This window comes from Spea bombifrons, chromosome 4 (assembly GCF_027358695.1).
Source record: "Spea bombifrons isolate aSpeBom1 chromosome 4, aSpeBom1.2.pri, whole genome shotgun sequence".
Lineage (NCBI taxonomy): Eukaryota > Metazoa > Chordata > Amphibia > Anura > Pelobatidae > Spea > Spea bombifrons.
In genome coordinates, this window is record NC_071090.1 from 59,041,774 (window position 1) to 59,054,361 (window position 12,588).

At 39.7% G+C, this 12,588-nt stretch overlaps 1 protein-coding gene across 1 annotated transcript in view; it reads right to left on the bottom strand.

The window, feature by feature from the left end:
* The window catches only part of TBC1D22A (TBC1 domain family member 22A), a 237,050-nt gene that overhangs the window by 203,187 nt on the left and 21,275 nt on the right, over positions 1-12,588 (bottom strand). Inside the window, exon 3 of the mRNA XM_053463355.1 lies at positions 2,220-2,542. Within this exon, the coding sequence (XP_053319330.1) occupies positions 2,220-2,542 (323 nt within the window). The remainder of the gene's footprint in view (positions 1-2,219; positions 2,543-12,588) is intronic.

Consider the following 12,588-nt stretch of genomic DNA (forward strand, 5'->3'; position numbering starts at 1 on the left):
GCCACAGATGTAAAATGATAATACGACGGCTACAACAGAATAAATCCGTGCAGATTCTCATTATTACGGGTAGGTTTAATGTGTACTAGTATATCTCAGGGAAATTATGAAAACTAAACCTATAGTTACACAGCTAGTATGGCTAAAAAATTAAATACAAAAGTCAACTATGTTCAGCCTTCTAAAATATCAATGTTTGAAGGCAATAAATGCGACCTAGAAGGGAGGAATAAAAATATATTTATAATTCCATTGGCAGTTATAACAATGCCTGCATAAATCACGGTGTACATAAATAGTGTACATATAAAAACCCTTACAAAAAAGAATTCCGGTTTATGTTTAATGGATCCACAGTATCCGTAGATATGTATATAGCTCCACCATATTCCAGAGTGCTCTACAATGAGTAAAAACTACTGCATCCCATTATAATTTGGACTTACAGAAACGAATGCTGAAGAAAGCCCTGTTCAAAATAAGCTAACAATCTAGTAGGTCAGGTAACGTGCATTATGTGACCTCGGTGGGAGCCTCGTGGCACCCTCTACACCACCACGGGAAAGCATAGGGCGCCAGAATCATGATGGCAGCCCTGCAAAAGTCTGGACGCCAAGGTTTGTAATAATTATTGCATTATTTTAACATTTGGAAATAAATAAAACTAATAAAACTTTGTTTTGGTTTTCACTTTGTGTAGCATCAGACATAAAAATGTCAGTAATTAAAATTTTCTTCATTTTGCATGCATATTCAAACACCAGGGTACTTATGGGCACATATAATTATTTCCCAATGGAATAATATAAAAAGGCTTGATGTGTAGGTCCTTTAGCCAGGGAACTGAGGAGGATGAGTTTAGACATGTTGTACTTACACATGATGCATTCCACAATGAATACACTTAATTGTAATTATAATATATAGCTATAAATTAAGTGTGTCTACTCGTTATGCAGGCTTTAGAATAATAGTACATTTTACAATAATCTCAAGTAACGGAAGCGCCGCATCTGTTTGGTGGGAACGCTGAACATACTATTTATACTCACGAACAAAATGTTAATCTTCATCCGAATGGATGTTTAATGGCGTCAGCTAACAGGAGAAAAATATGTGTTTTGATAGGCTTGCTGTAAAAGCTTTAGATTTGGACATAAACATTTATGACTCAACCTGAAAGTCTCTGCAGATGTGTGAATCTGTCTTCCGCTAATTTCTGGATGGTCACAATAAATCAACCCAGAAAGCAGAAGAAGTGTGAAAATCCTTAGGACCTTACAAGACATGGCTAGAAGAACAGATAACAAAAAGAAAAATATGCACTAGTTTGTCAAGACTGAGTTAGATACAATATTTTTCTTATATTTGCGACAAAAAACGCAAGATAACATTTCACAACATTCAGTGACGTAACATCTAACTCTCCAGTCTATGAAATGGGCTGATGGTAACCCAAGCAGTGACTAACTTTCAATACAGATACTGTGGGAATCGCAGAGCACCGTTTACAAAATACCAACGTGTGGATTTTCAGGATTTTCCTACCGCTACAAGTGAACTTAATCACACAGCTCTTCTAGAGCACAGCAAAAGGGGTAGAGGGTAATCATTATTGATGGCTAATACGTGTTTGGCCTTTTCCTACTTTTAGTGTGAAGTCACATAGCAACACAGATTATTTTTTTCTAACAAGCAATAAAACATTGGATGTAACAAGATGGGACTCACGAAGAAAAGTTAAATCCTGTGTGCATGAAAAGGTAAGATGTTTGCAGTCAATGGTTTATAAGACTGTTCTTTGACCATAAGAAACCATTCACACAATGTATCCACCGTCGGCCAGGGTACACAATCTATCCAGTGAGGAATCAAGACCTTTTCCCTGACATAGCCTGCAAAGTTTCACAGTTCATTTTCCAAGTGATCATCTTAAACAGGGGGGTTTGCAGCACACAACAATCATCATTGGAGGTGTTTAATTTCAGAAACATTGTAAAAGAAAGACATAGAAAAATGCCTAATCCAAAACCAATTATGAAATAACCAGATAATATGTCGATGCTTGCAGCAATAAATATTTGTAATGAAAGAACGACATAAGGGAACTGCTTAATTTGCTTCAACATAACCAGGTACATGGAATGAACATTTAAATTGTATTTGAAATAATTGAAACAAAACTATATACATCTGGAAAAAACTGTTAAAACACATACCAGTTGACGAGGGGATCTGACTTTCACTGGCTGACTTAACAATTTTATTGTCGCCGTCTACATGTGTCACAGCTTTAACTTCCACTTCCTGTATCTCTTGGCTTTTGTTCTGTTCTTGTAACTTTGTGTGATTTTGGATGACTTTGTTGGCAGTTTCCATCACTACATCTGTATTCAAGCTTTCGGTTGCTATGGCCAACAGTTCATCATCATCTTCACCAACATCCCAGGCATCACTTGTAGTGCTTTCAAACTCTTGGAAAGTGGTGACTTTTTTCAGTTTTACAGGTGTTGTTGGGGGTTTTGGAATAGTTTTGGTTAAGCTGCAAAAAAAGATAGGTAAAATGTTAGTGATTTAGCGTTTTGTGATTTCATTGAGCAACACCCAAACGCAACTGACTGCAAGAACAAGGCTTTTCTTCCATTGTTCAGGTCTGTCATTTTGCTATAAATTTAGATGCAATACCTCACTGAAATCCATACATTTCTAGTGGGTAATATGTCTTTAGTAGATGGCGATATATGTTACTGCATTAGCATAGTAGAAAATGTAGAATTACATGGATCACAGGAAAAAAAAAACTTTGAGATAACAAAAGCTTCTGTAACTCTACATCAACTTCCATGTTGAATCACACGTCAACACCTTCTACTAAAAAGACACAATTTTCTGTTGGACCAATACAACTATATCAATTTTCCTAATTAGAGTGTGATAACATTCTATACTCAGTTTCTACAGATGTCCACTTCCAAAGGCAATGCAAAAAATAACCAAACTCTCCTGCCAAAGTTTATTCGCTGGGTATGAGGGAAATTCTCCACAAGTAGTGCGAACGCTGTGCTTTGGACAACGCAAAGCAATAACCGCTTACATCTGTGTTGCAACAGGGCTGTGTGTGAATATTGCAAAAGTTTTTCACGACAAAGCTAGTTTGTTAAAGAGACCACAATTCCATTCTACATAAAGGAATACATTCCAAGGAAATACTAGAACAAGAATAGCCATGAGGTGTAACATACCCTGATCTGCTAGCACATTTCCAAGCAATTCGGCTTTGAAGTGGATCTTTTTAAACTATAACATGCAGTGCGTTGAGGGAACGTGCAATGCACTGCGGTCTAAAACGCTGATGCACAAGAAGGCTAAAAATTATTCTGGAGTTCGAAGAAACAAAATTGATTTGCATAGCATTTGTCAGTGAGGTCCAAGGTATGTTGGAATCACGCGAAGGCATTGAAACTTTGTGCAATCACCCTAGAACTCGTGGAAGACTAAAGGTCTACACACTGTCCCTCAAAGCAGAGGTCCTAGACAGATGACAGCAAATGGCATTCTCGGCCAGCTGATCAACAACATACTAACCTTTTTTTTTTTCATAGCTTTTAAACTATGGTAATATAAACTATAGTTTACAAAGGTAAAAGAACACTACTATATACACTTCCAAATCAAACTGATTATACTGATGTATACAAGCTGTGTTTTCAAGTCCAGGACTGGCAGTGTAGTCAAAGAAAACAATGTCATTCAAACCAGCTCTCATATTGCAATTTTAAAGATTAAAGCTTCAAGCAATACATTCAAATTCTTGTTTTTATTAGCTTGATGTATATAGCTGTAGCAAAACAAAACAGGAAAGAACATTGCGCATGAGATATATAGCCTCAAAAAGAAAACATCCTTTCAAAACCTTCTACTTGAAGATGACTTCATAGCTTTCATCACCAACATCTCAATTTTATTAAAAGAACGAAGAAAAAAAGTAGAGCGCTTTCAAGTTTAAAGTCTTCTTCCAGTTTTGTTGTATTTATAATAGCTGCATTTGCTAGCTTACTGCAGTCGAACGTCAGGCAATAAGAGGCTATGGCTCCAAAACTGTAACTGATGTTAGCTTTTTGGAGCATTTTACTAGGGCTGCAACTAAGGATTATTTTCATAATCGATTAGTTGGCCGATTATTTTTTCGATTAATCGGATTAGGGCTGAAACAACTAATCGATAAAATCGATAATCAATAATTAAAATAGTTGACAACGATTAGTCGAATCGATTTTTATCTATTATAAAAAGAGTTTTTTTCAGAGCAAATGCTCTGAAAAACTCCTCTCCTTATATAATCCGACCTCAAACAGAGATCAGATTATAAAACCGGAATCCAGATCCCCCGCTACGCTGCAGGAGACCTGGATTCCCCTCACTGTCGGCCGGTCTCTCACTTCCGTCTCTCTCCCCCTCCCATACACCCCTCTGACTCCTCCCCCTCCCATACATCACTCTGCCTCTCTCCCGACTCCCTGGTATTTTGTGAACCTCCGTTGCTGACAGGAGGAAGAGTGGTGTATGGGAGGGGGGAGGAGGCAGAGTGGAGTATGGGAGGGGGGAGGAGGCAGAGTGGAGTATGGGAGGGGGGAGGAGGCAGAGTGGAGTATGGGAGGGGGAGGAGGCAGAGTGGTGTATGGGAGGGGGGAGGAGGCAGAGTGGTGTATGGGAGGGGGGAGGAGGCAGAGTGGTATATGGGTGAGTTATAGTGGTGTATGGGGGGTATAATGAATTTCAGGGTAGCAGAATGGCATATCTGGGGGAGTTAGAGTGGTGTATAGGGGGAGGCAGAGTGGTGAATCAGGGAGTATAATGAATTTCAGGGTGGTGCAGGGCATTTATGGGGGGGCGGAGTGGCATATCAGGGTGCACAGTGGCATATAGGGAGGTATAAGGCATAAATGGGGGCGAGTGGCATATTGGAAGTTATAAGGCATATAGGGGGTATAAGGCATAAATGGGGGCGAGTGGCATATTGGAAGTTATAAGGCATATAGGGGGTATAAGGCATATCGATATTAGGCATTTTAGGGGCATAAGACATATCTGGGGGTAAAAGGTATATCAGGGGGCTCAGTTGCATATCACTGGCATATAAGGAGTATAAGGCATATCGGGGCAAAGTGGCATATCAGGGGGCACAGTGGAATCTTTGGCATATAGGAGGTATAAGGCATATATGGGGGAAGAGTGGCAAGCTGGAGGTCAGATGTGCATAACTGGTGGCAGTTTGGTAAATAAAAGAAAACAAACAAGGGCTTTTTTCTCATAGTTTTTATTAAATATGAAAAATAGTTAACATATGAATTAATATTTACATTACAATAAAGAGATGAAAGTGTAAATTGTACGTCTTATTACATTATTTTAAATAAAAAAAATAATGAATTTTTTTATCCGATTAATCGAAAAAATAATCGGCCAACTAATCGATTAATCGAAAAAATAATCGGTCAACTAATCGATTAATCGAAAAAATAATTGGCCAGCTAATCGATCATTAAAATAATAGTTGCAGCCCTAAATCGGATTAAAAAAATTCATGTAAATTTTTCATTTATTTAAAATAATTTAATAAACAAACAGGATGTTAAAAACAAACGGCAGAATGTAAATGCATTTCTTGTTTTTATTTCCCAACCAGCCCCCCCCAGTTATGCACGTGAGCCCAGGCTTGCCACACTGCCTCTCAGACATGCCACACTGCCTCCCAGACATGCCACATAACCCCAGATATGCCACCCCAACCTCCACACATATGCCTTATATACCCTATATGCCACTGTGCCCCCTGATATGCCACTGTGCCCCCTGATATGCCACTGTGCCCACAGATATGCCACTGTGCCCACAGATATGCCACTGTGCCCACAGATATGCCACTGTGCCCACAGATATGCCACGGTGCCCACAGATATGCCACTCCTTCCTCCCCAGATATGCCATAGTGCGCTCAAAGATTCACAGACTCATTCACAGCACACTGACATAATACTTTTATAAATAAATACAAGATTAATCTTCACTGCCCCAGGATTTAGATTCCCCTTAGTTTGCCCCCCTCCATTACCTCTAACCGCACCTTAAGTTAACTTTATTAAATTAACCCTAAAGACCCCATTAACCATAACTGCCCCTAAGTTAACCCAAACACCCCATCAACCATAACTGCCCCTAAATTAACCCTAAAGACCCCATCAACCATAGCTGCCCCTAAATTAACCCTAAAGACCCCATCAACCATAGCTGCCCCTAAATTAACCCTAAACACCCATTAACCATAACTGCCCCTAAATTAACCCCCACCTCCCCCAACTTTAAGCAACCCAAATATTAATTTTATACTCACAGATGAATTGCTGACGCTATAAGGAAAGGCCTGGGGCCAATCGGCAGTGTGGCTGCAGGGAGGGTCTGGGAGAAAGAAAGGGACGGGGCCAATTGTCAGAGTGACTGCAGGGAGGGACTGGTAAGTAGTAACTGCTGTGACACTGAATGAAACTGATTATAAAACGAGGAGTATTTTAGGGAACATTTGCTCTGAAAAAACCCTCATTTTATAATTGATAAAAATCGATTCAACTAATCGATAATGAAAATTGTTGCCAACGAATTACATTATCGATTATTATTAACGCTTTTATCTATTAGTTGTTACAGCCCTACATTTTACATAGGACTGTATTCATACAGGCTTTTCTTGATTAAAAAAATGGTCTCCGTCATTAATACCTATATATTGAAAATGAAAGCACAGACCATTGTGAAATCACTTTTACGTTAACATAAAAAGTATTTTAGGTAAGTGTGCAAAGACGGGCTCTATTTTCTGTGCGAAAGCAAATATTTAAAAAATAATCTCCAACCGGCTGGTAAATTCATAATATGTATAGTAATTTTATATACATGTACACATAGCCCGTGTAGTTGACAGTGCACAACATACAGCAGGGTAGGTACACATAATATAGGGTTTAATGCCACAAACAAACTAAACAAACACAGTCTAGGTTAAAAAAAAAACACATTTCCACTTTTTTTGGCTGCCCACTTTTGTTGCCAACTCCCATCACCATCGCCATCAGTTTGGCTGAGCGTGATGGGTTGTAGCGTTTATTTGTATTGCTGTATTAAAGGGAATGTTGGATTTGACAGATGGGAGAGGATATTTGTTAGGGCACAATGTTGGATCCTTGCATAATATATGTTTTCTAAACTATTCTCGGGTACACATTCACAACAAGGTGATATGTCATCTTGAGCACAAGTAGCATAATTCATTAAACTAGTTGTTTTCTGGAAAGAAACCACAAACACTAAATTATATGCATAACACTTTAACTTGAGAAGAATAATGTATGGAAATCATATACTGTATATCATGCCTATAAAAATCCATACTAGGTGCTTACAATGTTAACCTCCACAACACAAGCTGTGTGGTAAACAAATACCTTTTATACAAAGAATAATCATATAAAAAAGTATTTATTTGCAATTTACAATATTCCAAACATTACAATTACAAACATGCACGACGTTCTCTCTCCCAGTGGCTTGTTCCATTCTGCGCCATGTTAAATTTTAGATACCTATATTTATAAATTTAAAAAACACAATATATTCGGAGCACATTCAATCCGTGCATGATTGTTTGAAAGGCAAATTCTGGTCTTTGCGACTGGTTTTGGCTAACAGCGGTTAAATATATTCCACTTTTCTCTTAACAGGTAGGAGTCTGCTCATATCAGCAGGATTGTCCTCACGACAATGGATTAAGAATGAATCACTGGGCCTTTTCAGTCAGTCACCTCAATCTCAGAGGATTAAGAAAGTTAACTTCTATAGATAAACTAATCACCTTTTGGGAGCCAAGTGAAAATGTAGCCAGCTCCTGCTCATTACAGACTCTGCTTCGGGTAACACTGCAGAATTTTCAATTACAAAAAAGTGGATTTTTAGTTATTTTCTTTTAATTTTGGGAGTTGGTTATTTCAGTTTATATTAACAGCCCCCTGTAAAGTCAGGACCCTGAAGTCATTGTGCTGTCCTGCAACAATATTTTCCCATCCGACACAATATGGCTATATAAGGGGCATAAAGTAACATTATAACAAGTTTAACTCTGTGTTAACTTGAAATGTCTGACAGCCTCTTACCTGGGGGTCAGGCAGTTGGTAAATACACAAGATTGGTAACTTGCTGGAAATTCAGTATTTCACAGTTCCAACAATATGCTCCTGAACATTAGCCGTCTACAGCTGTATTGCCTATATAATCGCCCAGATACCAATCCATCACCCATACAAGCCCAATGAACGAAGAGCACTGTGCTCTGTACGCGATGTGCATCTTCTGTTATACTACTTAGTTTCCGTTCCAAAATTCACGATTTTCCTTTTCTTGTAACGGTTCCTTAAACTCACAGCACATATAGACTTGATCTTCTTGCCATTTACACGGACCCTATGGTTTACCCCATCTACACTGACTCTAAAGGCTCAGAGACAGATTTTTTTTTTTTTTTTTTTTACCTTCTACTGATCTACAGATGGTTCCTCGTGGAACACACTAGAACTAATTGCTAACAGATCCTACAGCATTAACACATGCAATTTCTGTAGGAGAATCCTGAAGATCCAATAACAGGGGCTGTAAACGGCCTGGAGAATGGATATGGTAGGCCATGAGATGTTTGCTTACTGATTAAAAACTCAATTGTTTGCTACACTGCAGGTTTTCTTTGGTTGATTACCTTGATGGTCTTAGTCAACGTTCATTCTGTATGTGGCAAGAATGCTGCTAAAAAGCCAATTGAAGCAAATAACCTCATAAGGCTCAGCCTACATAGTTACTGATTGCAAGCATGTGAATACATGCTACGCTGCCCTCTGGGGCGATCACAAGCCTTCACCTGCACCACAATGAAATACTTGTATATAAGTATTATTATTATTATTTATTGTTTTATATAGCGCCATCAAATTCCGTAGCGCTGTACAATGGGTGGACAGGATATAACAAGTAGTATGTAACATAACAAATTGACTAACAGAGTCAACAGGTGAGGAGGTCTACAGTCTAGAGGGAGTTGGGTTGTATTACACTAGGGCTGCAACTAACGATTATTTTAATAATCGATTAGTTGGCCGATTATTTTGTCGATTAATCGATTAATCGGATAAAAAAATACATTATTTTAAATTGAAGAAAAATTGCAATAAAAAACGTACAATTTACACTTTCATCTCTTTATTGCAATGGCCTCTCTCTATTCACCTTCTTATTTTACTGACATAATAATAAAAGCTACAAGAACCCAAACACAGTGCTTCTCAAACTAGGTTTTAATACAAAGTTATTAGTAAATATTAATTCATATGTTAACTATTTTTCATATTTAATAAAAACTGAGAAAAAAGCCTTGTTTGAATTTTTTTTATTTACCAAACTGCCCCCAGTTATGCACATCTGACCCCCAGCTTGCCACTCTGCCCCATATATGCCTTATACCTCTTATATGCCAGATTCCACTGTGCCCCCTGATATGCCACTGTGCCCCTGATATGCCTTATACTCCTTATTTGCCAGTGATATGCAACTGAGCCCCCTGATATACCTTTTACCCCCAGATTTGTTTTATGCCCCCCTGATATGCCTAATATCGATATGTCTTATACCCCCTATATGCCACTGAGCCCCCTGATATACCTTTTACCCCCAGATATGTTTATGCCCCCCTGATATGCCCAATATCCATATGCCTTATACCCCCTATATGCCCTAAAAATTCATAATACCCCCCATATACCACTATAACTCACCCATACACCACTCTGGCTCCTCCCCCTCCCATACACCACTCTGGCTCCTCCCCTCCCATACACCACTCTGGCTCCTCCCCCTCCCAAACACCACTCTGGCTCCTCCCCCCTCTCATACTCCACTCTGCCTCCTCCCCCCTCCCATACACCACTCTGCCTCCTCCCCGCCCATACATCACTTTGGCTCCTCCCCTCCCATACATCAACTTTGCCTCCTCCCCCTCCCATATACCACTCTGCCTCCTCCCCTCCCATACATCACTTTGGCTCCTCCCCCTCCCATACTCCACTCTGCCTCCTCCCATACACCACTCTGGCTCCTCCCCCTCCCACACTCCACTCTGGCTCCTCCCATACTCCACTCTGCCTCCTCCCATACATCAAGTTGGCTCCTCCCCCTCCCATACATCACGTTGGCTCCTCCCCCCTCCCATACTCCACTCTGCCTCCTGTGAACCTCCGTTTCTGACAAGACACCAGGGAGCCGGGTAGAGAGGCAGAGTGGCGTATGAGAGGGGGAGGAGCCAGAGTGGCGTATTGGAGGGTGGCTCCCATACACCCCTCTGACTCCTCCCCCCTCCCATACACCGCTCTGCCTCTCTACCCGGCTCCGTTACTGAACGCACTTTCATTGCAGCTTCATAGAAGCCACAGTGTAAGTGAAGGGCAGTAACGGAGTCTGTCTGTGCGATGCAGACCCTCACCGGCTATCAGAGAGGATGATTCTCTGTCAGCCGGTGGGGGTCTGCATAGCACAGACAGACTCCGTTACTCACCTTCACTTACACTGAGGCTTCTATGAAGCTGCAGGGAAAGTGCCTGTCAGTAACGGTGCCGGGTAGAGAGGCAGAGTGATGTATGGGAGGGGGGAGGAGGCAGATGGGAGGGGGGAGGAGGCAGATGGGAGGGGGAGAGAGACGGAAGTGAGAGACCGGCCGACAGTGAGGGGAATCCAGGTCCCCTGCAGCGTTGCGGGGGATCTGGATTCCGGTGTTATAATCCGATCTCTGTTTGAGGTCGGATTATATAAGGAGAGGAGTTTTTCAGAGCATTTGCTCTGAAAAAAACCTCTTTTTATAATCAATAAAAATCGATCCGATTAATCGATGATGAAATTCGTTGACAACGATTTTCATCATCGATTAATCGGATCGATTTTTATCGATTTTATCGATTAGTTGTTTCAGCCCTATATTACACAAAAGGTAAAAGTGCCACTGTTGGGGATAGACCAGCCACGCTAGTTAAAGCATTGCAGGAGAGGGAGTAGGAAGGGTAAGCTAAAGGAATATGGGAGGAAAGGGGTTAATGTGCTACGTTGTAAGTTGTAATTAACTTAAGTAGTTATGTTCCACTGCTCAGGGAAAACCGAAAAACGCTGTTTTTTTGTACCTGTGTACAGTACTCACTCAACCTTCAAGTGGTCTGACTATTTTAAATAGGAATACATTTGGATAGTCTCAATTTCCTACACATGAATGAGGGGAAATATATTTAAACAATTTATTTTCCATGAGAGTATTTAATTAGCACAAAGCTTAAGGTTAACACCATCACTATAGTAAATATCTACACATGATTTATGTTCTTATCAGTATCACTTAAGTCCCAGACATCAGACCTCGGCACAGGCTGCCTGCCTCTCTAATAGGTTTTCTTCTGCTACAGCCAGTGTGCCATTTGATTTAAAGAAATCTGTAAAAGTAGCGTACATTGGGTTGAAGTCAATAATAGCATTGTTACTTATGTTTTAAGCCCCTCTATAATTTACAATTTTAAGAAACCATTATATTTTCCCCAGGATTTTGATCAATACCCTAGAGGAAGTCTTTGAAGTTAATTGAAGTTCACACGGTTTCTATCCACATGTGGACACTCACAGCACTTATTGCTCTGCAGGACACTTCAGAATAAATAGTGATGTGTTAAATGCGTTGAAATGTAAGTACGAAGGCTGCCTGGATCAATAGTATTGTAGAAAACGGCTTCTGAGGCAGAAAGGAAACATATCAAAGCGTCTATGTACACGATTTTAAGATAAAACAGCATTTTGCCATTTCGCAATGCCGTTAATATGTACAGAGTGCAGGAGGGGGCAAATCCAGATCTATAATTCATGGGACAGATTTGTTGGGTCTTTCTAGAAGCTATTACTAAGAGGATACTAATAGGAATAATTTGCAACATTTCAAAATGGCCTTAAGGATATTTGTTGTTGTAGAATTTAATAAGTCAGACAATACTATAGAAACGACATCAAACGGTCAAAGGAAAAATAAGAAAGTTTCTCATTATTTTTCTATTTACACTTTTTTCTCAAACAATTTAGTGAAATTTCAAGCATGATACAAGCACATACCAACGGGGGGGGATATAACATTTCTGATCTATGGGAGTGGGGGGGTAATGAGTACGTTTTACTTTTGATTAGTTTTTCTAACTAGATTTGCAGCATACGTTTTAAATGCTGCTGTGGTTAAATACGGGCTTCTCAAAATAACGTCAGCAGTATTTAGAACACATTTTACATTCAAGTTACCACTTAGCTAAAGTGTTAATTGAGAAAAAGCATGTGCTCGCCAATTTATCAATATTAAAGGCATAAACAAATGGAATCCATCTGCTCGCTAAGCTGCCATGTATGAAAAATGTTTCCTACAGGAAATATTACAGAAGTAAACCCTGTTACATCTACAAAAGAAAAAAAATGATCTGCTAAATA